At 40.1% G+C, this 27,262-nt stretch overlaps 1 protein-coding gene and 1 non-coding gene across 8 annotated transcripts in view; one reads left to right on the top strand and one right to left on the bottom strand.

The window, feature by feature from the left end:
* Window positions 1-455: 455 nt before the first annotated feature.
* Window positions 456-596, bottom strand: LOC143398773 (U4 spliceosomal RNA). The gene has a single exon (XR_013091357.1). It is a non-coding gene; the product is annotated as a U4 spliceosomal RNA (small nuclear RNA).
* Window positions 597-7,320: 6,724 nt separating this feature from the next.
* Window positions 7,321-27,262, top strand: part of Bcat1 (branched chain amino acid transaminase 1) — a 68,749-nt gene continuing 48,807 nt past the window's right edge. For 5 of the 7 annotated variants that reach the window (XM_076852731.1, XM_076852728.1, XM_076852730.1 and 2 more), the window contains exons 1-3: window positions 7,321-7,362; window positions 8,389-8,460; window positions 20,124-20,324. In XM_076852731.1, coding sequence (XP_076708846.1) covers window positions 7,321-7,362; window positions 8,389-8,460; window positions 20,124-20,324 — 315 coding nt within the window. Of the gene's footprint in view, window positions 7,363-8,388; window positions 8,461-20,123; window positions 20,325-27,262 lie in introns of those variants that run through there. The other 2 variants (XM_076852732.1, XM_076852729.1) reach the window with 1 other exon arrangement.

Genomic DNA, 27,262 nt, shown 5'->3' with positions numbered 1-27,262 from the left:
AAAAGTTGCATGAAAGGGATGTGATTTCTAAATCCATTCATTTTATTATTCAAAGCAAAAATCTTGAAAGATGGTGTGATCATCAAATTTAAAGTTAGTTAACTGTGCTGGTTGAATTGTGTACCCCGAAAAAGAGAGGTTGAAGTCTTAAAACCCAATGCCTGTGAATGCCATATTTGAAAATAAGGTCTTTGTAGATGTCAAGTTAAAATGAGGTCACACAATGTTAGCATGGATCTTTAATCCAATATGACTGGTATTCTTATTAAAAAAAAGAAAAAGATATGTGAAGGGGCACATCACTTAGGGATTGATGTGCTGCAGCTCTTACATCAAGAACACCTGGGTTACCAGAAGCTGGAAGAGACAAGCATGGCCCTGTCTACATCCAGTCTCCAGAACTATGAGACAATCAATTTCTTTTTCCTTTTCTGTGCCCCCCTGCCCGCCCCCAGGCTCTGTAGAGACTACCAGAAATTGCCAATGCTGACTGTATTGCAAGACATCACAATGGAGTATTGGGAAAAGTTTTCAATTAGCAATTATCTTGCCTCATATAAGCCTCATTAGCTGTAAGACTGCCACTGAACAAAGCTTGAGACAATCCATTTCTGTCTGTGGTTGTCAGCGGTCCAGTTTGCAGCACTTCGTTACTGCAGCCTGGGAAACTGATCCATTAACTATAGACATAGGAAGTGAAATTGCTGGTTTTATTTGGTTACAGGAGATGTGGCATTAAATAAGCTCAACTGAGAATTCTTTCATCAAGATTTCTGCATGGTTTGCCTTTCGAGAGACAGTAAAGTAGGAAGTGGGGGGAAGTAGTAGGAATTATGCTGCGTACATATTTGTCTACCCAAGTACAAGTAGGACACAAATAAATAAACCTTGAAAAATACAAGATGTATATTTTTAATATACTAATGTATATTTTTAATACTAGATATATATTTCTTCCATATCATGTTGTAATCAGCAGTGTACCCCTAATCCAAAGGCTATACATATAAATGAAAAACAATTAAAGCTGGAGAAGGAGGAGGGAGGGAGGAAGGGAAGGAGGAAGGGAAAGAGAGAGAGAGAGAGAGAGAGAGAGAGAGAGAGAAGAAAAAGATGAGCTGGAGAGTCAGGGATAGGAGCCAAAACTGAGGAGCTTGCTAAAGTATGTTGTCAAAAGCCTTGATACAAAGGCTTGAAGGGTTTTTTTAGCCAAGAAGAGGTATGTTCAGATTTGCATTTTGCTGTGATTTCTGTGGTTGCCACACTAGGAATGGCCCAGAGGGAATCAAGCCTGACTCTGAGGGGCTACTTGGAAGCCATTTGGCTCTGGGATAGTGGTGCTGTGTTTGGAGAAATAGAAACTTCAGGACATGTGAAGCTAGAATTAATAAACACAGTGACTTCTTGGATGTGTTTGATGGACAACCTTTCTATGTCTAGCTAGGAAAATTAAATGGATTAGGGGTCAGTGTTTTAGTCATCTTTTTTCACTCCTATCACCAAAAGGGCCAACTAGAACAATTTTAGAGGAGGAAAAGTTGATTTGGGGGCATGGTTTTAGAGGTCTCAATTCATAGATGGCTGATTCCATTCCTTGGGGTGCGAGGTGAGGCAGGCAGAAGTGTGTGGTGGAAGGAAATAGCTAGGAGCATGGGACCAAGAAGCAGAGGGAACTCTGCTCAACCAGAACAAAACATAAACCCCAAAGACATGTACCCAAGGACCTATTTCCTCTATTTCACACCCTACCTGCCTACAATTATTACCTAGTTAGTCCCCACAAGGGGATTAATAAACTGGCTAGATTAAACCTCTCATAACCCAGTCATCTCATCTCTAAATTTTTTTTTTGCATGATCTCACACATTGGAGGACACCTCATATCTAAACCATACAGTCAAGTAACCCACCTCCACAGGCCACATGTTCTCTGTCCCGTTTCCATAAGTATGTGTATAGGAACCTGCCATGCCTATTCTTTTACATATTTTCTTTGACTACTTCTGTGTAACAGTGGCAGGTTTGAGTAGATGGAGCAAGGATCATATTTCTCAAAGCCTAAAATATTTTCTAACTGGTCCTTATAAGGAAGAAGCAAATGAAGGAAATAAAGAGAGAGGAGAAGTGGCTCCGCAGTAACACAGGTGTATTTGGGACAAACCTGCGGAGGGGGACTCAGTGGAGACTGAGACCACTTATAGCTTGGTGTAGATATTGGGGAATGAGGGAGGGGGATATTAGGCTGTTGCTAGGAGGTTGTCAGGGAATGGTCCTTGGAGTGTTACCTTCATAAGTAACTAGGTGTTTTCAAGATTTCAGCCCCTGATAACAATTTCCTAATGATGATGGAGTGGGTGGGGTTTCTTTGCATGATGGTGGAGTATTGTTTGGGGTTTGGGTCAGACTGAGCCAGTGACTTGAAGTGACTCATTGTAAGCTTGAGGATGTGTTTCAAAATGCTATTGCCTATGTCAAGTTCTACCTAACAGCCCTTTACATAAAATGTTTGTCAACACTGCAAAATAATCATTATCTACATTATTTGAAGGTTTAGGATATACAAGGTGTGGTTCTAAGTCATATACATATGTGGTAATGCTTTATGATTGTGTATCCCGATTATCAAATAAGAAGTGTAGCTGTGTCCCATTTTAAAGATCAGAAAACTCAGGTACAGAGATTCTCATTCATATTCACCACTTCAGGTAGCATCTATATGGCAATGATTCATCAAATAATTACCTTCAATCTAGACCTCCCCTCTGAGCTTCAGATAGCCAGATCTCTCAGAGTCTCAGACACCTCAAAACTCAGTGGGATCCAACCAGATATGCTCATCCCCTCAAACCATGTCACATTCTAGTGTCCCGTTGTTCTTGGTGAATGTAGCCAACTAGATGATACAGCTGGAATCCAAGGAGCCTTCCTAATTGCTTCTTTTTTTCCTGCTCCTGCCTATAGGGTATTGATTTAATATTCGAGCAGCCATCTGAAATGTTAACCGCCATCTTATGAGATAAGTTTCACTTTCCTGTACTTCCTCTTACCTGAAGTCCTCCCATCCCCATTAGTGACCTACCCTCTGATACCATAACCCTAAGCCAATCCCAGAAGGACACAATCCCTTTGCTCTGGAAAGCCCCATGGTGCCATAGACCTAAGCCAATCCCATGCTATTCCCCACCCACCTCGCTCTGACACAAGCACCCCAGAGCCTATCCCATGGCGCCACAGCTACAACTCCAACCCTTCCCCACAAGAGCTGAACTCCCAAACACCTTGGGGCCTCTCTCTTCTCTAGAGATGGGCTTTATTTGTCAGCTTTGACAAATAAACTTCCCTGTGGATCTCTGCCTGACCTCCATCCTTCTTTTCTCGCTGGCCCTTCTCTTGCTTTCTCACTTTCCTTTCACTCCCCATCCCCATTCTGTCTAAAGGTGATGGGATCTGGCTGTTTCTCTCCATCTGTATCCTCTACCACAACTCAAAGTCCAATTTATTAATAAGATCATCTGAAATGTGTTTTCTTTAATAGCTTCCTCAAACACCCATTCCTCTCCACCAACCCTCTTTCAGTCTCCAAACTGAAGCCCATGCACATGAATTTTCTCACACCCTCCCCACCCCCATTCCCAGACAATTCATAACTTCTCAGTAGGTTTTCTTGCCCCTGGGTTAAAGTAAAGTGAAAATTGTGAAAGTCAGAGCATCTTAAGATGATAGGTGAGTAGAGTCACTAATAGTTCTGGCTTATTCTGGTTGTTGCTTACTAATAACACTTCTTGGATGAAGAAATTAAATACCTACTTGTAGGGAAAAATTTATTCTTCATTGAAAAACAGTGACTTGTATAGAACAAACGTCTAAGGTTATCTGATTCCAATTCCATGGGCCTCTTCAATGTGTTTTGCATTATTTCATTGTTTTTGAGAGTTTTTTTTGTTTGTTTGTTTACAAACAACTGAGAAATACAAGCAATTCTCATTTATTTTTAATTGATACATAAAAATATAAAATTGCACATGTTTCCAGACATGTATAAATTGCATAATGTTGTAGTCAGGTTAACCCTATTACAGCCTCACTTACCAATTCTATATAGTAAAACATTTCTAGCTCTCTGACATGTGTAGTACCTGATAGTACCCACTGATCAATATTTCTCCATCTCTGGCATGGGGATGTAGATCAGCAATAGAGTGCTCCACCAGTATGTGCCAGGCCCTGGGTTTGATCCCCAACACCTCAAAAAAAAAATATTCCCCATCCCTCCCTTCCCCTTACTCCCTGGAGCCTGTGATTACCACCACTGTACTCTCAATCTTTATGACATCCACATTTTGAGATTCCACCTGTGAATGAGATCACGGTGCTTGTCTTTCTGTGCCTTCTTATTTCTCACCTCAATTCATGTTGTTGCAGACCACAGGATTTCCTTTTTTTATGGCTGAGCAGTATTTCATTGTGCATATGTACCACATTTTCTTTATCCATTCAGTTCATCAGTTGATGGATACTTTGGTTGTTTCTATTTCTTGAGATAGCTGGATGAAGGTTCTATTTTTAATTTTTTGAGAAAGCTTCATACTGTTTTCCATACTGGCTATATGTATTTATATTCCCATCTACTGTGCATAAGAATTTCCTTTTCTCCACATCCATGTAGGGGCTAAGGAAAATAGTAAAGAAATTCCATGTCCTTGTGCCTGCCATGACTTTCATATGCCCTTGATGAAACATCTAAAGAATGCTGCATTCTGGGTGGATTTGGCTCGCTCAGGAGAATTCAGAATCTTTCACTTATCTCAAGGTTGTCACTCCTTCTCTTGGGGATGTGGCCAGTCCTTTGGGGGATGAATTGTCCTTGAGAGTCACAGTTGTTAGAAAGGAGGTTTCTTTGTTCTTACTTGAATTTAAGGAGCCTTACTGGGAAATAAGACTTTGGAGTAGGATGTTCTGCCCAGGGACTTCCCAGTCAAGGACTCCCAGTTATATGACTTAGGTGTTAGTGTTTCCCCTGATCTGGTGATGTGTTTTGTTCTCTTTCTCTCTTGACTATCACTTTTGCTTTTGCTCTTGCTTCTATATTATTACTTAAATAAATGTTACCTTGTATAAAGAGAGTGTATTTATTGTCTATTGGATCCAACCTGCCAAATTCAGCAGCTGCACATATATACACTTCAAAATTACACCATGCCAGCACTTATTTTCTTTAGTCTTTAATACTAGCCATTCTTGTTTTCTCTGATATGTGGATGCTAACCCACAATAAGGGGTGGAGGGAGAGTAGAAGTTCAGTGGATTAGAGAAAGTGCAAAGAAGGGAAGTGGGGAGGGGAGACAGAAATAGGAAAGACAGTGGAATGAATCTGACCTATATGAATACACCACAATGAATCTCACCATCATTGTACATCCACAAGATTTGGATCCTAATTAGAATAAGATATATTCCATGCTTGTCTAAATATATCAAATAGATTCTACTGTCATGTATAACTAAAGAAAAACAAATTTTAAAAATTTCAAAATTTTAAAATATAATAGCCATTCTTACTCGGGTGAAGTGATCTCTCATTGTGGTTTGATTTGCATTTCCCTGATGATTAGTGATGTTTGACATTTTTCCATGTACCTATTATCTATTTTTATGTTTTCTTTTGAGAAATGTCTATTTAGATCTGTTATAGATCTGTTGCCCATTTTTTTAATCCAGACTGCTATTTATTTATTTAGTTAGTGAGTTTTTGGAGTTCCTTGTGTATTCTGGATATCGATCCCTTGTCAGATGAATAATTTGCAAATATTTTCTCCCATTCCTTAGATTCTCTTTGCACTTTGATGAGTACTTCCTTTTCTATGCAGAAGCTTTTTAAATTCTTTTTTTCCATTTTGGCTTTTGGGATCCTGTTCAGAAAATCCTTACTGATTCTGATGTCCTGAAGTGTTTCCCCTAAGGCTTGTTTTTTGTTTTTTGTTTTTTTTTTTTTTAAGCATTTTATGGATACATAATATTCATATATCTTTTTGCAGTACATTATGGACCTAGGGATTAATTTTTAAGCCTTAGTCAGGGGTGGCTAACTGGTTTCTTAAGGTTTACTTGGCCTGTACACAAAAAAAGAGTAAAATAAAGAAAGAAAAGTTTTCAATTTAAAATTCTGGGTTTTCAGGGACAGTTGCCACAGTTGCTATGACACTTGATCTACCAGGACTCAGGAATCTTTGGTTCTTAGGACCCCACCTGGCAGAAGAGGCATTTCAATGTCTTGTCTAAAGGGGAGGAAGAAAGGGACAGGTGAAGGTTTCCTTAGTTGATAAGATTGGAACTTCATTTTCTGTAGGGTTGTGTGAGATCCTTTCTAAAACCTGACCAGATATAACTGCTTTCACCCAGAATGAACTGCCACCCTCCCTTTCAAAGATCAAGTTGGTCCCAGTCACCACTTCCTATTCAGACCCAGGAAGGCTCATAATTTAGGCTGATAATTGCCCTGGGAAAACAGAGCAGAGGAGACAATAGCTCTTCCAATCTCCTCCTTCTAAACCGAGTAATATTTCCAACGTCACTTTCCCAGCCTCTAATATCGTTATCACGGGCCTACATCAGAAAACTGTGAAAACAGTACGACTAGGAGCTCTTGATTCGGCAGATTGTTTTGTCTGAAAACGATGAATGGAATGAAGATCTTTGGGCAGAAATAGCACAGAGCTTAGGGGATGAGAGCCTGGTAGCCCCGTCACATCCGGAGGTACAAATAACCACTTGGGTAGGTGATGCAAAGGAATCTAAAAACCGTTTGCAACTGGGGGTCGGTGGCTGTCAAGAGCCACGTACTAAATGCCGTTCCCTGGCCGCAAACTCCCCAGGGTAGAACCTGCCTTTTGTCAGTTTGATTTGGAGTCGGCAGAAAGCTGCCTTTATGTAAATGAATGTCTCCTTTGCCTAGCGGAGGTTTCCTCTCTCCCAGAGGTCGTGTAGTAAATAAGAATGCTCGCCGAGTGCCTGCCCTTGGGAAGATGCTGACTCCAGGAGCTTATTCTTGGGCCTCTGTTCGAGACCCAGTGGCTAGGACACCGACTTTGGTTTTCGCCTCTGCAGACAGAAAGGGAACAGACAGCCGAGGCTCCTCCCTCAGGGATGCTAGAGGGGCTGCGTCGTTCCCTGAGTCTGGTGCTGGCTCGGGGCCCCGGGCCGTGGCACCTCGCGCCGCGCGAGTGGTGCACCTGGGCCTGGCCACACCGTCCGCCTTCGGGTCCAGCCGCTCACCGGGGGCCACCCCCGCCCTCCGCAGCCTCGCGCTCCTGCAGTCTCCTGATGGCCAGCCATGGCTGCGCCGCCGCGGCCCTCGCCTCGCAGGTACCCAGGACCAGGCGTTTGCGGATGGGGGTGGGAGGGAGGTTGGAACCAGCATCTCTGAAGCTTGCGGGCGTGACCGCACGTAGAGCTGCGGTTTCTCGCGCCACCCTCCTTTGCCTCACTCCACGTTCCGCCTCAGCGGAGGCGGCTCCTCTTCCCGCGTCCTTTCCTTAAATCCAGACTCCCAACCTGCCAACTTAGCCCTGGCGAGGTCCCTGCTGGCCAAGTCTAATATCCTGCTGGGGGATCCGCTCCGCAGTGGGGATGTGAGGTCGTCGCGGAAGCTTTGAGGGGGAGGAGACGGGAGCCAATTTCTGGGCTGCAAGAATCACAGCCACATCCTAAATACTTAGACCGCAGTCTTCTACTCCCTTGGATCCCTTTCTTGCCTCGCTTCTGTATTTGATTAGCAAATTGCGCCCCCCCCACCTCCCCGTAGGTACCTTTCCCCAATTAGTCCCTCTTCCCTGTATCTTTATCTTTTCACCTCTCCCAATATCACAAGTATTGTCTTTGAAGTGTGGGGTTTGGTGTGATGCGGATGCGGATGACCCTGCTGGTGAAGAAAATGGTTCACGCCGGTCCCCATCCCTTTTACATTCTGGCTATTGTGCGCCAATGATTGACAAGACCACGAGGCTGAGCGCGCCCTGGAGATTTTTCTATAAATGGCGTTAAAACCCTAGTCTAGACGATTTAGTCGGATAGAAAGGAGACAATTACCTTCTTGTTCTTTGTTGGTGAACCCTGGCATCAGGGCTGACCTGGAATTTAACAAGTTTTCCCTAAGCTAGCAGAGGAGGACAAAAACAACCCAGAGCGCGCGGGCAGGGTAGGAAGCGAAGGGCAGCACTCTTGGGAGGCTCTTGTTTGGGCTGGTGCCTGGGCGTTGGATTGACAGTTCATTTTTTTGTTCACCTGGGTACCGGAACAGAGAACCCTGTGTGATGGTGAGTATTATTGATCATCCCAGACCCCCGTTAATCCTTTTGATTTTACTTAATGGAGGTTTAATTCTTCTTTAAGGACTGCAGTAACGGATGCTCTGCTGAATACCCTGGAGAAGGAGGATCAAAAGAGGTGGTGGAGACTTTCAGGGTAAGTTGCTAGCCAGAAGTTATGTGTGTAAAACAACATTCAACTGAGTAAATCCATTTTTTTTTTTTTTTTTTGAGATCTGGGGGAATGTTCACTGTGTGGGTTATATAGTAACATCTTAAATACCAGTTGGGAAAAAAGTCATTTGGGAAGCAATAATACCATTCATCATATAAAAAAATTACCTAGCACCTAATCACTTATTTTATTTCACGAATCATAACTTTTTATTGAAAATAAGCAATTCCTAAATATTAACCTGGATGTTTTTCTGATTGTATAAGTATAGTCTTCACTGCGCTTATGGAAGAAGTTCACTGTGATTTTTCTCTTTGTCATACTTTATAGTAAAAGTGTTGCATTTTGTTCTTTTCTGTCTTAATTACATGGTTTATATATTAAATAATCTCATGCTTCACAAGGGAATAGTGAGGAGGAAATGAGATAAGAATCTGGTAAAAGTACTTTGAAAAAAAAAAAAAATCCAATTGTAACATATATTATCTTTCTCTATAAATCATTATCCATGTCCCCCAACCATGGAAGATTTTGCTTCTCTTTGTGCCTCATTCTGCTCTCCTGCCTGTTTCTGTCACTGTCAATTGTCATTCACAGTACAGAGTGTCCTAATGATCTCACATCCTGGCAGAGTTCAGAGAGGGAATGAAACGTGACTCATCAATTTCACACATACTCAGCTCTTAACAGTGTGCCGGGGACTGTGTTAGATACTGGGAATCAGTATAGTACATAGATAAGGTCTATGCTCATGAGTTTTTTAAGAAACAAAATATAACAAAATATACCAATTTCCTTACTCAAGTTCCTGAATTTTATTTGTGCACATTATTCCTAGTGCTTTAAAGATGATATTCATCATAACTCTGTAACAACAGATTTGCTTTACTACACTATAGAGACTAAGGACTGATGCATTTGAGGATTTACATGAGTCCTTAAAAAAATGAGGTAAAAAAACTCTCACTTGATAATCTTTAAGGCTTGTTTTATATGAAATCAGTAAATAAATTCCTCAAAGGAAGGTGGTAAGTAATACCTGGAAGACCTTCATACTTTCATATAAAGAACCCATTCTTTACAAAGTAAATAATTAATTATAATATAAGTGATCTATTTGTTCATTTAGATTTCTACATATAAGAGTTTAAAGAAGAAATATTTATTGACACTCATTTATATATTAAAACATGACTTTCAATGGACGAATTCATAGCACATATGTGATGGGGCAAATGTTAAGTTATTTTGGTAATTTGGGGAAGAAACACGATTGGATTTTACAGGATCATCTTGGCGTTTTTTTTGTGTGTGCCAGGGATTGAGTTAGGGCCTTGTACATGCTCAGTATGGTTTTCTATCTCTGAACTCTACTCCCAGCCCCAATCTTTGCTATTGACAATTTTCTATCTCTTTATTAATCTTATCTTATTCATAATATTTTCTTGCCTCTCTGTCCTCTCAAGTAGATTTCATTTTGTTTTTCTCTTCCCGTTAAAATTAGGTCATTTTAAAGTGAGAATGCAGTCTTTTAATGGAATCCAGCAATGAGATGTTTTATTACATATCCTAGGGTATCTTCCTGTGAAGTTCAGGGTCCTCTTTATTTGAAAGAGGTCAGCTTTCCATTTCTTCCAATTCCACCTGACTCACATATCTCCACAGAGTGTAACACTCCAAATCTGTAATTTTCTTTAGACCTTCTCATTAGGTTTTAGGAGAGGATCTCTACAGACAATGAAGATAGATAGCCTCAAGGCTTCCTGAATGGAGTAAGAAAAGTACACAGAACCTATTGTAGAATAAATTTCCAGTCCATCTGTAATACAGGCTTGGTCTTTGACAGTTTTAAGTGTTGTGGGCAGTGCAGGAAAGTACAAATGTGTAAGCAAAGGATGTTGGCTGAATTCTGGATAAGAGAGTCCCCAGGTGCTTTCCAGCAAGTTGTACTTCCCTGCTATGGGCTTCCCCACTTCAGAGCAAATTGCTATCTACCACAAATATTGAATCAGGAAAATTTTAATATGCCCTGCTTTTGTCAGTATGTCTTGTCATTTCACAATCAGTCATTGTAACATTCCAGATTCTTCTGTAAACATATGGCATGAAAAATCCTGACTTTGAAGTTGTCAGACAATGTGGAGCATCACTTTACAAACTCTGTTATTTTAAAACCCATCAGTTAGGGAAATGTAGAAAAAAGAAAAGGGCTTTTTGAAAACACTGATAAAAATTGTTTATAAAATTATTTTTTCCTCTTAGAGCCTAATTTACTATCTACTCAAAACTAGTCACCTACCTTCAGTTAATATTGTTTGTTTATTTATTTTTATTTTTTTAATGATATGGGTTTGACCCCAAGGGCACTATGCTATTGCACTATATCCCCACTGCCTTTTTTTTTTTTTTTTTTTTTAATTTTGAGACAGGGTCTCCTTATGTTGTCCAGGTTGGCCTCCAACTTGCAATCCTATTGCCTCAGCCTCCCAAGTAGTGGGAATTATAGGTGTGGACCACTATGCTCTGCTATTAATTTGCTTTTGAACTCATTCAGCTATATCACCTTGTTGTTTTAGTATATTTAGGTAATTTCTTTGAGGTCAGGTTAAAAATTATTATTTTTAATTTCCAGACTTGTAGAAATTTTCACAAAGGAAATTAGAGTTCTTCATGAAATTCTAAAGTCACCCAATTATGTATTACTTTGAAAAAATTTGTATCCCTATGTACAAATCAAAGTTAGAATATTATTATTCATATCATTGAGAAGTCACATCTTAAAAAAGGGTGTTGTAACTAACTAGAACAAATAATAATAATTTTAAAAACAGTGTTATGGTCTACTGAAGTAGAATAAATATCTGGAAATTCAATCATTTATATTCCATCTTCAGAATTTTAACTATTATGAGCAATTTATAATTAGGTGAACTTTAATCTGCATATAACAAACCTTATTCTGTATCTCTGCTTTGCTATTAACTTCATCTCCTTGGACCAGTGGGTCTTTATATGTGCTTCTAGAGGTATTTTGTTCATTTTTTGTGGTGTTAGGGATTGAATTTAGAGCCATATGCCAGAGAAGTGCTCTACCACTGACCTACAACCCATACCTAGAGGTACTTCAAGGAAAGGACTCAGAAAACAAAATTACATATAGTGGACCATGATCATCTCAATATTGGCTGCACGTTGGATTTAGCTGTGGAAGCTTTTAAAATGTCTCATCATTCCCATTTCATAACTGAATCAGAACCTCAGAGGGGTGGGGGATGGAACATATTTTATTCATTTTTTAAGCTACACAGGTGATTCTAACTTTGTAGCCACATTACCTTGCTTGAAGATCTTATCAATTTGAAAGACGGATTGGAAAATCACTGATGCTGAGGCGGGAAGTGTAGCAACTCACAGAATAAAGCTCAACATTACTCAGATTCACCTCCTGTGAACTGCCTTTCCCCTTCCTGGTTTGCTTCTTCATACCTCAAAATCAGTAAGAAATTTTAAACATGGTAGACCTACCTCTACTGTTATCCTCAATGGCTCCTTTGATTTGCCTGGAATAGAGTGATGAACTAGGCTTACTTTAATTGTTGGCAGCTTATTGGAAACATTTCTAAGGAAGAAGGAAGATGGGATACAATCTTAGTTGAACAGAGTCAACGCTCGAAGAAAACTGGAATGTCTATCAGTATAGCCAGTAGAATGGACTAAATGGCTATGTCGGCCCAGCCCTTGCTGATCCCTTTTCTGGCTCCAGTAGCTGCAAGACTTCTGTGACCTGTCTCCTACCACTTTATTTATCCACATTTTCTACATTCCTGCCACACTGGGTATGTTAGTCAGTCTTTGTTGCTGCAACCAAAATACCTGACAAGAACAATTTAGAGGAGGAAAGATTTATTTGGGTTTAGGGTTTCAGAGAATTCTCTCCCTGGTCATGCTGTAGAAACAGCATGGAGGGAGAGGATGGTGAGCAAAGGTGCTCAGCAAGTGGCAGCAAGAAGCAGACAGAGAAAGAGAAGAAGGGGCCAAAGTGAAGATAAATCCTTGCTGCTTTGGGGACCATACTTTTAACACATGAGCTTTGGGTGGGGGAAATTGCAGATCCATACCATAACATTGGGGTTTTTGCTATTTCTTAAACATTCCATGTTAGTTCCTACCTCAGGAACCTTGTCCTTGGCTTTGATTGCCTAAATTACTTTGCCCCTAGATTTCTACATGGCACATCTTCTTTCTCCATCCAAGTTTCTGCTCAGATACAATCTCATCTCATTAGTGAGGCCCTCAATAAACCTTCTAAGACTAGCATTCTCTTTCCCACTCTATTTTCTTTCTTTCTTTTGTGGTGGTGCTGAGGATTGAACCCAGGGCTTTGTGCATGCAAGGCAAACACTCTACCAACTGAGCTATATCCCCAGCCCTCCCACTCTATTTTCTTCAGTTGCTTTGATTTTCTTTATAGCAGTAATCACCTCTTGACAATTAGTTATCTGTTTATTTCTTTATTTCTTCTCACTAGGAGAACAAGAACCTGATGTTCCTTAAGATCTATAGCAGTACAGGTACATAGGTTAAAAAAAAATTGTTAGTTTGAATGAATAGTAATTACTAATCACAGCTTGTGCCTGTTCATGGCTGACAGAGAACTTGCCCAAGCAGGGAAGTTTGAGATGTGTGCACTATTGATACAACCTGTGTAGCGCTGTGTAGTGCTGGTGCAGCCAATGTTTATTGAAGGTAAAATACTAAGAATAATAAGGGAGAAATTTAGAAGAGCAAGCAAGGTGGGGAAGTTACCCTACATTTATTTGGTATGAAATAAAATCTTGGTTTTGTTTTAAAAATATTCTTATGTAGATTGTCATTGTCATAGCTACCATTACCATTTCATGGCAGGAAGAGAATTATAGATCTTAGGAATGCAAAAAAGCTTAAGGATCATGTGTACTAAGCTTCATGTTTGGGGTATAATAGTGACAGTAATAGTAATAGCATGGTGAACTTTTATGTTACCCTTAAAAAACTATGCATATTTTTAATTCTGTTGGAGGGATGCAAGAGCTGTTGCCTGTGTCATATTTAACGTGTATCTGGAATTTAGCAAGTAAAAAGAATTCATCCTTTCAGTTCATACTCTTCTCTCCAGTTCACAACCATTTTTTTTTTCCTGTGTGTCTTATTACTTCCTTCTTTAAAGAGAAACATTTACTAGTTGTCCTAAGAGAAGAAAATTTGCATTAAGTTTATCTTCCAATATTTATATGATTCCAGATTTTTCTTAGTACAGGATTTCTCCCCATTCACTAAAAACAGCTAATCGAATAACATTTCAGGTACTTACTTCATTGTGCAAGAGCACTGTGAAGCTATTCATATCATGAAAATGTTTGTCTTAGAATTGCCCTGACTCTGAATCTTGACCGGCTTCTATAAATGTGTCTATCATTGATGAGACGATATATCTGGAATCCACCAAACATCATCAGAATATAGGAAAACTACACTGTTCTGTGCCAGGCATGGTGCTAGGGATGGAGATGTAACTGTAAGTATTCAAATATATTCAAATACTCCAGTCAGAATTTTTGTCAGAACAGTCTAGAACAGGGGTGACAAACTTTTTTTTTTTTTTGTATGTGAGTATGTGTGTCTGTGTGAGTGTGTGTGTATACATGCATATGCGCGTGCTGAAATTAAACTCAGGGCTTCATCCATGCTAAGCATGCCTCTACTGCTAAGTTACATTCCTAGCCCCTGACAATCTTTTTAGCAAATTTTTCTGTTTTTTTTTTTGTGTGTGTGTGGGGGGGGGGGAGGGGGAGGACACTGTGAATTTAACCCTTGGATGCTTTGTCAATGACCTATATCTCCAGCTCTTTTTTTTTTTTAAACAATTTTTGTGCCAATTTTATTGAGAAACAATTAACATACAGTAAGATTTGCCAGTTTTTGTGTGTATGTATGTGGTGCTGGGGATTGAACCCAGAGGCCTTGTGCATGCAAGGCAAGCACTCTACCAACTGAGCTAAATCCCTAGCCCTCCAGCTCTTTTTATTTTTTATTTTGAGACAGGGTTTCACTAAGTTGCTTAGGGCTGTACTAAATTGCTGAGGCTGGTTTTGAACTTGCAATCCTCCTGTCTCAGCCTCCTGAGTCACTGGGATTACAGGCATATGCCACTGCACCGGGTCAATAAACTTTTTAATAGGTCCCATTAATAAATACTGTAAGCTTGATGGCCGTTTAGCAATTTAACAAGTAAAAAACTTTCTGTCAGAATTAGTGGATCATGCTACTATTGAAGGTAAAAGAAAGGTATGATTGCGTTCCAGTAAAATGTTAAATTGAGAAACAGGTCAGCTGGCTGCATTTAGTTTACAGCATAGGGGTTTGCCCAAGTCCCCTACTTAGTCTAGAAGATCAGGAGAGAAATGAGCTTCAAAGCTAATCAAAATAATTCAGCTGAACTCTATCCCTTTAAATAAATGTATTGTACTTAGTAAAGGATTGTAAGTTAATTTATTTATTTCGATTAAATAGTGGTAGGAAAAAGTTGATATCCTATCCAAATGTGGCACTTTATGGATGACATGTTTCAAGGTGGCTTTACTAGGTTAGCCTGAACATTGCAGTAGTATGTCCTAATGCGCGTGCTTGTTGTAATGAGAGCTTTCTAGTCCTCTTAGAATAGTTTTCCATGTCCAGTGGGCGGACTGCGGGCGAGCTCAGACCGTTGGCCCCACCTGGAGCTGTGGCAGTTGGGCAGGGCTGATGGCGTGGGCGGTGGAACTGGGAAGGCGAACCCACCACCTGCACCCCTGAACTCCCGGTCTTGCTGAGTGATTGCCTTCTGAGCCCCTCGGAGCTGGCAGGCAAGATAGACTGGCCCTGCCCACCGCTGCAGGGCGGTGGGGTCCCCTGTACCTCCACAGCTGCCGGAGAGCAGGATGCAGTGCAGGAAGGTGCCCGCCACCCTCAGGCCAGAGGAGCCTGCGGAGAAACGCCCCCGCTTTCATGGAAGACCTGCTGGACAAATTTGCCAGCCCGAGAATTCCAGTGAACAACAAATGGAGACTCCTTCCCAGCCCCCAGGCCGCGTTTGCAAGTAATGATTGCTCGTGGGCACCTCGAGGTGGTGGAAAACATTGTGAAGCTCCTGGCAGAGAATGAAGTCCCACAACTTTTCATAGAGATGATAGAAAACATGAATTCAAACCAAGATAAAAAGGCACCATGGTGAGAAAAGGACTTTATCAAAAAGAAATGGCGATGCAGTCCATTAATACTGCTTCTAAGACAGGAAATCTTAAACATAGTCTACATATTTCACCTCAGGAATTCAGCCATGGAACTGAAAGTGGGGTCTGCAGATGAGAGACTTGTCTCATACCTGGAGTCCCTCCCTGTGTCTTTGACCAGCAAACCTGTGAAGGTCTCTTAGGAGAAATCTGCTGAGGACCTTGTGAGAAAATGGTGAAAAAGGCCACCACCTCCTTCTCTACCCCATAGATGTTAATACCGAGCTCTAAAGGGAACAGAGCATTTTGTTATCCTGTAACTACGTGAGTGAGCTGCCTCCATCCCTTTGATACCAGTTATTCCAAGTTGAAAGAAAAGGGAATCAAAACCTTGAGTGGAGATACGATGAGGTCTTTAAAAGACAAAAGTTATTGCAAATTTTCAGACTTGAAAAGATTTCAGTTTCAAAACAATTAACCCACCCACAGAAGCTTCTGGAGTCCTTTCTTATTCTTTGGTCCTGGAGACCAAAAAGTGAGCTATGCCCGTGCATGTCTTGAGTCATTTCTTGCTCTGACCTCGCAAGAAGCCATGTGAGGGAATTTCAAACACCAGCTAGAGAAGGCCCTGGCTGTGCCTGGATTTTTCGCTCATAAGTACAGGGAAATCTTGGTGGGAGCCTGTGAAACTCAAGGATGTTAGCTCGTTTGGTGGTTTGGGGGTTCTAGTTTTAGTTTTTTGATATTGATTTTTTGATTTGGGGTTTTTGTTTTGTTTTTCTTTTTTGTTTATTTTTTTGTTGTTATTTTTAACTAACATCTGTAGTAGTTAAGATGTGCAGTGAGAGTAGTCAGAGTAGTGAAGTGTGGCAAGGGGACCAGCTTAAGCTGGTCCATCTTCACAGACTGTTAATGGGTCCTGAGCAATATTGGTCAGAGTGGCTTTGCCCAGGTGAAATTAGCCTGCTATCTCCTCACCAGGACAGAGGTGACTGTAAAAAGTCCTGCCAAATATATAGCAGCACTTCCCCAATCATATTCAAATAGGATACAATGGGGACTAGAACACTCAAATGTGATCCAGCTGTTTCAAATTATTGACACATTGAAAATACCTACTCAGAGAAGGTTCAGGTAGATCGCATGTACCATGTGCTACTACCAGAAGAAAGACATGGCTCATGGAAACTTGAAGCTGGAGAACATCCCAGTGAGAGCCAGAGAAAACATCAAACTCATTGACTTCAGCCTGAGTAGCAGGTTCATGGTTGGGCAGAAGCTGGACAGGTTCTGGGGCATTGTCTCATACTCTGCCCCATGAATCTTCCAGAGGGAAAAATATGAGCACCCTTGCAGTGAACATCTGATGCCTGGGTGTCATTCTGTGTTTTATGGTCATAGGGTGCCACTCATGTAAGAGGGACAACTGCTTGGCAGCTGACAGAGCTGATCCTGCATGCAAGGTACTACATTCCCTTAGGTTTCTGCTGAAGCACGAAACCTCAACTATTAAATACTGACTGTGGACTCCACACAGAGGCCCGTGGTAGACCAAATCATGGGGCGCCCATGACTGAGTCAGGGTAAGGTACATTCACTGATCGTTCTAGTGCATACTCCCCACCCAAACCACCCAGACTTCATAATAATGGCAATCACGTTTAACATGGGTTGTGACCCAAACAATACCTGGGCATCTCTGACAAATAGAAAATTTCATGAGGCAATGGCTGTGTACCTGATACTCCAGCACCTGATAATCCAGGCAGCAGGCTGCATGATCCAGCTAAAGCCTGGGCATCCAGAGGCTGGGCCTTGCCCATGCCCCTTCTAATCTCTCTTCACCCAAAGAGGAGTGCCAGTGAGCTTGCCCTTTGGCCCTTCCCCTTCTAGCCCTGGGAGCATCTGTTGCCTGAGGAGGCCAAGCAGTCAGGGCTAAAGGGAGGCAAAAGAGCCAGCCTGCATGCAAGGACCCCCACTCCCAGCATAGCTCCCCAGCATGTCCTTGTGTGCCCCCCACCAGCTCCTGGACGATCATCGGTGGGTGGAACACAGCAGCAAGTCCTCCCAGGGTATGTGGCCAGAAGAAAACTCCTCTATTTAGGGAAAAACTTCTCTCTCTAGGGCAACCTTACAACCCATTCATGGCAACAGCCAGGGTTGGCCCACAGCCCAGGCCCGGCAACAGCAAGGGCTGAAAGGGGGGACTAGGAGGATTGCCACCTATATTCAACAACTATGTTGCTGCATGCCATGTTCCTGCTGCCTGGCCTGAAAGTCAGGTCTGCATTCAAAAACAAAGTGGCTCCCATGAAAGGAGGACAGAAATGTGCTGGATTCAGAAAGTGACTCCAATGAAAATGGAGAGCTGAGACAGAGACAACCAATGGACAGCCAGAGGCCCCTGAGCTGTGTGGATCCTGATGTCATGGTGTGGGCACCGCTCAGGTGTGGACTCACACAGCTACTGGAGAAACAGTGCAAGCTGGTTGGGGCAGTGTAGAGCCAGCTGGGAGCAGGGCTCCTCTCTACCCATACCTGGAAGAGACATCAGAGACTGTTTTCCCTGGGACACTTACCCCACCCTGCTCTTCTCAGTCTTTTCTCCCATGTTTCTGGGATGACAGAGATGGTTCTTAATAAATTTGTTTCTAAGGACAGTTAAAAACAAAAACAGTTTTCAGCCTGAATATTTTTCTAAAAATAAAGCTGATTATCATTTATAATCTAAGACTAAGGTAGCTGTAAGGCAGTGAATTGATCTGGAATAATAAGATCAATTAAAAATAATAAGGGGTGATGATGTAGAATGATGGTCTGTATTTTTATTTTTTTTTTGTCTTGGTTTGATTTATTTAGCGCTGGGGAGTAAGCCCAGGGCCTGGGCATGCGAAGCACCTATTGTAGCACTGAGCTACACTACTTCCTCCTGACCCATCTCTAAGTTCTGTATTTGATTTGGGAGGAAATATTTTTATGGTCTTAAAAGAAGTGAAAGCACTGAGTGTGTTACTCAGTGGTAGAGTCCTTGCCTAGCATGCATGAGCCCCTCAGTTTTATACCAATATGTCAAAAACAAAAACTGTGCAAACCAGGCAGAGTGGCATGAACTTGTAGGTGCAGCTACTTTTTCTAAAAGGAAAAAAAAAGGGGGGGCGAATTTTTTTTTTAAGTGGTATTCAACATCGCTTACAATCTATGAACAGGTTGAACCTGTTCCTGTTTTTTCTGCTGTCGAAAAGCCTTTTCCGCCTTTTTTCCCACAACTATTATAAAGTTATTGGTGGTCATTTGTACACTTGCATATTTGGTCATCTGAAATGAGCAAACTGGCTTTGTCGAAAGTTAGTGAAATACTGTGCGAAGTTGTTTCCTACTACTCTTATGTGTTTTTGAATAGGCCTTTTGTTCACTGTTTCCTTAACACATAATAGAGGATTTACATCCTAGTGTTCATTCTCTTCTTGTCTGTTTTCAAAGTGAAAAACATTTGCTTCACTCTGCTAATTTCTTCTGTTGAGCATCCAGAGGATTTTGAGGGTTTATGCCAAAAATTCTTTGGGGGAGTTAGAGTGTAGCCATTGTCAAGAAGAGTTTCCGTTCTTAATGACCATTTCATTTAACAAGTCATTGTGACCATTGTCATTTGTATTATGGAAGACACCCCTTTCTTCTTTCCCAAATGCTCAACTTGAATCCTGTGGTGGGAGTAATGAAGAGATGTCTTCTTCTTTTTGCAATATTTTACATCATCTGATATTTTTGTCCCTGTATAAAGTATTACTGAAGTTTTTTTGTCCTGATATTCTACTAGGCAGTGTACATTGCAGAGTTTCTGAACAATCAACTGAATTCTGAACACAAGTGGGGTCTGTTTGGCTCACATAGTGTTAAATTTCTGTGTTTTAGTTGTCCATAATTAAAATTCAAGCGATTTTGCTCTATACCCTCGGTGTCACCTAGCTGGTAGATGTTCAAAAAGTTAGGAAGAGATATGGAAGACATTAAGAACAATACCACACAGAACTTACAGAGCCAAAAGTAAGAATGTTCTGAGATAAAAAATACACTTGATAATATTAACTGATTAGGAACCAAAGAAGAGATGATTAGTAACCTCAGTGACATAAAAGTAGAAATTATCCATAATGAAACAGATAGAAAAAAAAGGAATTTAAAAAGAAAAAGTACAGGGAAGTACCAGAACAATTTCAAGTAGTCCAATAAATTTGTAACTGGAATCCCTGGAAAACAAGAATGGGTGGAGAAATTAAAGGTATGCTTAAAAGACAAAGAAATAAAAGCTAATTATATTTCAAAATTGATGAAAATTATAAACCCACATATACAAAGATATTCAGATACTTAACTTTAATGTTGCTGATTTTTATCCCCCAGGCTAAAGACCTAATAATCACACCAGCCACCATCTTGAAGGAAAAACCAGATCCCAATACTCTGGTTTTTGGAACTGTGTTTACGGATCACATGTTGACAGTGGAGTGGTCCTCTGAGTTTGGATGGGAGAAACCTCACATCAAGCCTTTTCAAAACCTGTCATTGCATCCTGGGTCATCGACTTTGCATTATGCAGTAGAAGTAAGTATATGGGAATTGATGATGGTGATGTGCTTATACTTCACTATGGAAGTCAAGTAGCTCCCCTGCTGAAATAGCTTTTGGGTATTTTCGGCTTTATCATATATACCAGAGGGAGTCATAAATGTCACTAAATTTTTTCCCATAGACAATTGAATTGAGGATAAGTCCTAAGAAGATTTTTTCTTTTTTCAGATAATCTTGAACTTTCTATGATGTCAATTAAAAAAAAAAAAAAAAAAAAACACCACTTAGAACAAATAGAAAGGATAGTTGGTTGGAAAATTAGTGAACAAAAATCCCATACTCTTGATCTTTATTAAATCACTTGTCTTTTCTGATCTTGGAATGATTGAGAAGGGGTTATTAAGTACATTATTATAATTAGATTTTAATGCTAATTGCATGCTTTTATGACTAGCAGCAACATATAGTTATGTACATTAAGGGACATGTAATTAAATGTTCTCCTTTAAGCATGAGTTGATGAGTTGGAGTAATCATAGGCATAAGAGTTTAATGAATTTTTTTCACTAGTCCTCCTGAGGAGACACAGTTAACTAGATACTTACAATTCTGTTGACTCTACATTTCATTTTATTCCCTTTTAATGTGTTGGACATCTTTCCCAAAATATTGAGGGTGCTGAAAATACATAATGATCCACCTATTAAGGGAGTAAAAGATAATAGTGAAATACTAATAGCTGTAATGATAACTATTTTGTGCATTGAGTTCCTTCATTGTGTCCTGTATTATGTACCTTATATCCATCATTCATCTCCTCTAATTATCTTAAGCAGCATATAGTTAAACATTCAGGTTCTAGAGTCAGACTTTCTGGGCCCAAAATCTGTTTTAGTTGCTTCCTTGGGAGTTCTTTAACTTGGGAAATTTAATCATTTGTGCCTTTCATATTTTTATCTATAAAATTAAGATAGTGTTGATATCTACCTCACAGTGTTCTTCTAAGTATAAAATAAGATAATTAATTCATGCATGTAATACCATGCCTGGTGCACCCTGAGCGCCCAGCTGTTAGCTATGGTAACCCCTGATGCAGGAGCATCATCTACCATAGAAGCTGACTGAGAAAAAGTTTTTTCTCGCCCACTATTATGTAGTGAAGATGGAGCCAGGATTCAATCCTATTACTCTTGGAGCTTACTCATGATCCTAAGTGTATGCTCTAAAAAGACTAGGAGGTTTATTTCCATTAACTTGTTCAGAATTAGAAAATCAAATAATTTTGGGAACATATTCACTATCCATATATATCCACAAAATGTAAAATTTAGGATTCTTAAGTTCCATTCCCAGCTCTCTATTTTAGCTGTATCAACTTGGTGAGTTCTTCTGTAATTCATGCCAAGCCCTTGCCATGTCAGAGCATGTAATGAAGAACAACTGAAATTGCTTTTAATTGAAAAGAAGGTATTTGGTAGTATGGTCAAACTAGAACACTGCTCCTCAAACTTGGCACGGTCCCACCTCCAAGTTTCTGATTGCTAACAAGTGTTGAGGTCACCTTAATTCTATTGCTTTAGGAACCCCATTTTTGAGACTGGCCTACAGGAAGTAAATTAGAAGGGATTATACCATTTGGGAAAGATTTTGGTGGTCATTGGTTTTTGAAAGCTCTTTGGAAATCTACTTAGATGAGTTGAAATGTTAGCTTGATTAGTTTTTCCAACTTAGAGTCCCGTGAGCTGATAGTTAAAAAAAAAAAAGAAAAATCTCAAGGCTAGGACTGTAGCTCAGTGATAAGAGTGCTTACCTAACCTGTGTGAGGCACTGGATTTCATTTCCAGCGTTGCAAACAAAAGCAAACAGAGACTCAAAATACTGTTATCCTTTCTTGTAAAAATCAAAGTCTTTGGATTATTAGGGTTCTACTTATAAAAAAAAAATCAAAAAGGTTTTCCTTAAGAGCTGGGTTGTGTAATGTATAGTTATCGACTTTGCATAACAAAATGAATGACTTATTATCTTCCATGTTTCTGGGGGTTGTGAGTATGATTAAGTAGTTTATTTTAGGGGGTCTCTTACGTGGTTACTGTCAGTGGCTGGGTTGGTGTCAGCTCAAAGGCTTCTTAAGTCACATGACCTGGCACCCACGTGGGGACTGAAAAGCTGGGGCGCTTTCAGTATCACTCTTTCTCTATGTCATTTTTTGCTTGGTGGCTTCAGGGTAGTCAGGCATCTTAGATGGTGGCCTCGGAGTCCAAAGCTGTGTGTATTAAGACTGAGGCTAGTTGAGAGCTCCACTGTTTTCTACATTCTAGCCTCAAAAACACATAGCATTATTTCTGCAGTATTCTATTATTCAGGATAGTCACAGAGGACTGCTGGAGTTCAAAAGAAGGGAACAAATGCCCCATCTCTTGATGAGGAATGTCAGAGATCTGAAAGAGCATATGGAAATATTATTTGGCCATTTTTGGAACATACAGACTGTGATATGTAGAGTTAGCAATGGGGGAGACATTGATATGCATTTGGCTTTCCCTTTGAGTGACAGATCAGACTGTTAAGGTGCCACAGGTTAGATATTATGTCAGTGTCATATGAATTCAGGAAGCATAAAAAGTATAGGGTCCTTGGATTTTCTTACCAGGAACATTCATTTCATTCCCTGTTCACTTGTTCAATGAATGTTGAGTGTCTACCAAGTGCCTAGGACTTGTGATTTCTGTTAATATATGAAAGTATTTTTAAGTAGATAAATATATGACAACTTCAAATAGTGGAAAGAGATGTGAATTGTGAGTAGGGAACATAAAAGGAAATGAAAAGTTGATATCAGACACTACATTTCCAGGTTCAAATAAATATTTAATGAAAAAAAGCATAATTGTAAAAAAACAAAACAAAATAAAACAAGGATAAGACATATATGTACTATGTAGTATGTATTTAATGAATACTAAAAAATGAATGCTTATAATAGTTATCATACAGGTATTAAAACAGAAAACTTGAGATTACAGAAGCCCTCTATGTCCCATCCTGATTATAGACCTTGTCTCTTCCTTTTAGCACATTACCCTTGCTTTTGTGCTGACCTTTCTTTGATTTTTTTGTATGAGTGTGTGGATCTCTAATACTATAGTTTTGCTTCTTTTTGAAATTTCTGTAAGTGGAATAACATTCTGGGTGCGTCTGCATGCACCCTATTATTTGAGTTCAATGTTATACGATCTATCCAGTCAGAACCAGCCCTAACATTTGTGGGGCATGGGACATAAATATGCACAGGAAGCCCATGATCTGTCCTGTCCATGTCTTCCCATCCTGGCTCCCTCCTATATTGCAAGTGCCACAGCATGCATACATACATACCCTTCACCACCCACCTGCAGTGACCTGTGGCCATTCCTAGGACTTAGGCATGGGCACACCAGTGGTGCCATCTGGTTTTGGAAAGATAAACCTGAGGAGCCTATTTAATTCCTAAAGATAGGATCAGGGCTATTTGGGCAGAGTTTCGGGGAACTCTTGGAGCCTGGAGTAGAAGGGAGGCTTGGGGTCCAGGTGAGCATGTCCTTGTGGCACTTCTGACCACTTGCTCCAAGGAGAAGGTCATAACTGAAGCATGGTAGGAGCCAGAGCCCTCTAAAGTGTGGGGCTCAGGGCAGAGGCCCTGGTTACCTGGATCTAAGGGTGGTAGGTACTGCATTCACACGTCTCAGTCTCCGCAGTAGTAGTTTTATGTTATGTGAAAATATGCAGCCTTGGTGATGGGCTTGGTTGTTTCCTTCTGCAACATTATTTTGTGTGAAATGCTGGAACACTTGGGAGAGTGTCTCTAAGTTGCAGTTCTCAAAATATGGTCCAGACTCCCTAGGTTCCCCTGAAACCCTTTCAGAGATAACTAAGAATAAAACTCTTTTTGTAATAGTTAGGCATTACTTTTGTTTTTCATTGTATTAGCATTTACACTAAGGAAAGCTTCCTTGTCCAACATCTGCTAGTTGGTCTACCCATCACAATTATAAAAAGAATGCCAGGTTTACTGCAGAATGTTTTTGGGGAATGTGTGATAAATAGCAACTTTATGTAAAGTACTTCTGTATCCTAAAGTACTATGTGTCTCAAGGAAAAGCGATTGTGTAATTCTCTTGAGCTTCTGAGTAAGTCTGGTTGCTTTTTTCATCTAACACCATTTTTCTTGAAAGAACAAAGTATGATTACTCAGATTTGGGCATTTGTCAGACGTTTTCTCGTAAATGAGTGAACGTGTCACTTTAAGCAAAGCAATGGAAAGAATGTCTCAGCAATGATGAAATTCTTACTCAAATGAAAACTAGAAATTTGGAATTTTCTTTGAACTTGACCATTTTCATGGCTTAAAGAGCTTTCTGATGTTAGGGGTGATAAAGGAAGTATGAAGAGGTGTTGGTCTTTAGAAGATCTGCATTGCTCAGTGAGCCAGTTTTCCCAAATGATCATTGCATGACATTTCAAATTTGTACATGGATAAAGATGTATTCCTAGGACCAGATAGCGTAGGATGGCATGTCGATATGTCAGTATGATTAATCTGAACTTGTCCCCAGTTTTCTGGTTTTAGTCTTTTCTGGTGAGAGTGGACTCCAAGATTGTTTTCTTGAGAGAACTTTGCAGGGCAGAAGGGAGGCAGTGGTCATGTGGCTACAGGAGCGCACCTTCTCCCAGATATTCAGGCAAACACTACTCTAGGAGGAGCTGGAAAGGGGTTTTACACATGTGATTAAAGTCTCTAATCAGTTGATTTAATGGTAAGCAAAAGAGAGATTGTTGTGGGTGAGCCTGACTTGGGGACTTCCCTGAGGAGAGACTCAACAGCAGCGGCCATCGCACTCACTTTTTGGTCTATCTTCTTTGGATTGCCAAGTGCAGATAAGCTGCAGCTGGAGACTGGAGTCTGCCATAGACCTTCACTGCCTACCTGCCTGATCTAGACTCTGGCCTTGCTTAGCCAGTCCCCATAATTGCATTGATCAGTTCCTCATAATAAATCTGTTAATATTAACTGTGCCTCCTACGGGTTCCCCTTCTCTAGTTGAACCTTGATTGAATGATGGATTTAATAAATTAACAAAGTATGAAAACTTCATTGTTATGGCTTCATATACCACAGAGCAACTAGCTGTTAGAAACCTCCACTTGTCAAGCTTTGAAGTGGTATCAAAGAATGTTGCAATTATGTGGTAAAGTTTAGTAGAAATACTTCTTCCTTTCTGAACCCCATGAATGTTTCTAACATGGTAAATACTGATAGAATGATTACATAAATAAAAGCTCTTTGAGGGTGTCATATGTTTTTAAGGGTTGGGATCAAAAATTTTGAGAGCTATATACTTAAGAATGGTGTAGCTGACCATAGGATATAACTTGATTTTTAAGAGAAGAGTAAGCTGGGTATGGTGATGTACCCCTGTAATCCCAGCAGCTCAGGATGCTGAGGCAGGGGGATTGAGAGTTCAAAGCCAACTTTAGCAAAAGCGAGATGCTCAGCAAAAGCAAGGCGCTAAGCAACTCAGTGAGACTCTGTCACTAAATAAAATACAAAATAGGGCTGGGATGTGTCTCAGTGGTCAAGTGCCCCTGAGTTCAATTCCTGGGAAACCCCTCTCCCCCTTAAAAAAGAGAAAAATAAACATAACCAGCAGCCATGAATAAGAATTTCTGTTGTTCTGCAACCTTATCAAGTCTTGGTGTGGTTGGTTTATTTTATTATTATTATTGTTGTTGTTATTTATTTATTTTTTCGGTGGAATGTAATGGTATCTTCTGGTGCATTACTCTGCACTTCTCGGGGGAGGCTGGATACTTTTCTATGTTTTTTGGGTCAACTGAGTATCTCATTGAAGTACCTGCTTGTCAAGTCTTCTTCTCACTTTTCTATTGTGCTGTCATTAGTTTTGATTTATAGAATTGCTTTATACATTTGGAATATGGGTCCTTTATTATGTATTCTAAATACATAAATAAATTTTTTTCTACACTGTCTTTTTCCTCTATTTTTTTTTTACACCAAATATATTTAAAATTAAAAAATAGTTGACTCTGTCAATCTTTGTTTTATCTTTGGTATTTTTTGTGCCTTGTATAGAGACTTTATTTTCTACTCCTAGATTTTGAAGACATTGTGTGTGTGTGTGTGTGTTTTGAGTTGAGGTCTATCTTGGTGACCTGGACTGGTCTCCAACTCCTGAGATCCATTGGTCCTCTGACTCAGCATTTCAAGTAGCTGGGACTGTAGGCACATGCCACTACACCCAGCTGATCCTATAGTATCTATTTTATTGTTTATGAAATATTGATTTTGATTAATTTTGTCAAATATTGATTTTATCATTTATTAGGGTTAACCTTGACTTGGATTTTTGTATGAAGAAAGGATCTGTTTATTTCCACCTGTGGATACTCAGCATTCCGAACAGCACCACTTAAAAAGAGTGTTCTTTGCCCTCTGACATGTATGTGTGGGTCTGTTTCTGGATCACTCTTTCTGGATCTGTTCTCTTCCTTCATCGGTGTACTTGTCCATCTCACTGTTTTAATCTCTTAATCTTAGTAATGGACCTTGAATTCTGCCCTTCTCTTTTGTTCTTCAAAGAGTGCCTTGGGCATTCTTGGTCATCTTCTTTTCCATGTAACTTTTGGATTCAGTTTATCAAGTCACTTGATTTTTGTCATTCAGTTTGTCAAAAGAAAATTGCATATATCTACATGTCTTCTATTCAGATGGTTATGAATACATAGATGATCAACTGGGGAAGATTGACACCTTTGTACTATTGAGGCCTTCAACCCATGAGCATGAGATTACTTTCCACATACAATTAAGTTGTCATTAACTTGATATTTTCCTTAGGGTTCTTATAATTCTTTTGTTAGATTTTTTCTCCCTGTCCTAATATTCCCAACTTTTTATTTCTATTGTAAATTGT

Source organism: Callospermophilus lateralis, chromosome 4 (genome assembly GCF_048772815.1).
Source record: "Callospermophilus lateralis isolate mCalLat2 chromosome 4, mCalLat2.hap1, whole genome shotgun sequence".
In the NCBI taxonomy this organism is placed as follows: Eukaryota; Metazoa; Chordata; class Mammalia; order Rodentia; family Sciuridae; genus Callospermophilus; species Callospermophilus lateralis.
This window is presented reverse-complemented; position numbering and strand designations above follow the sequence as displayed.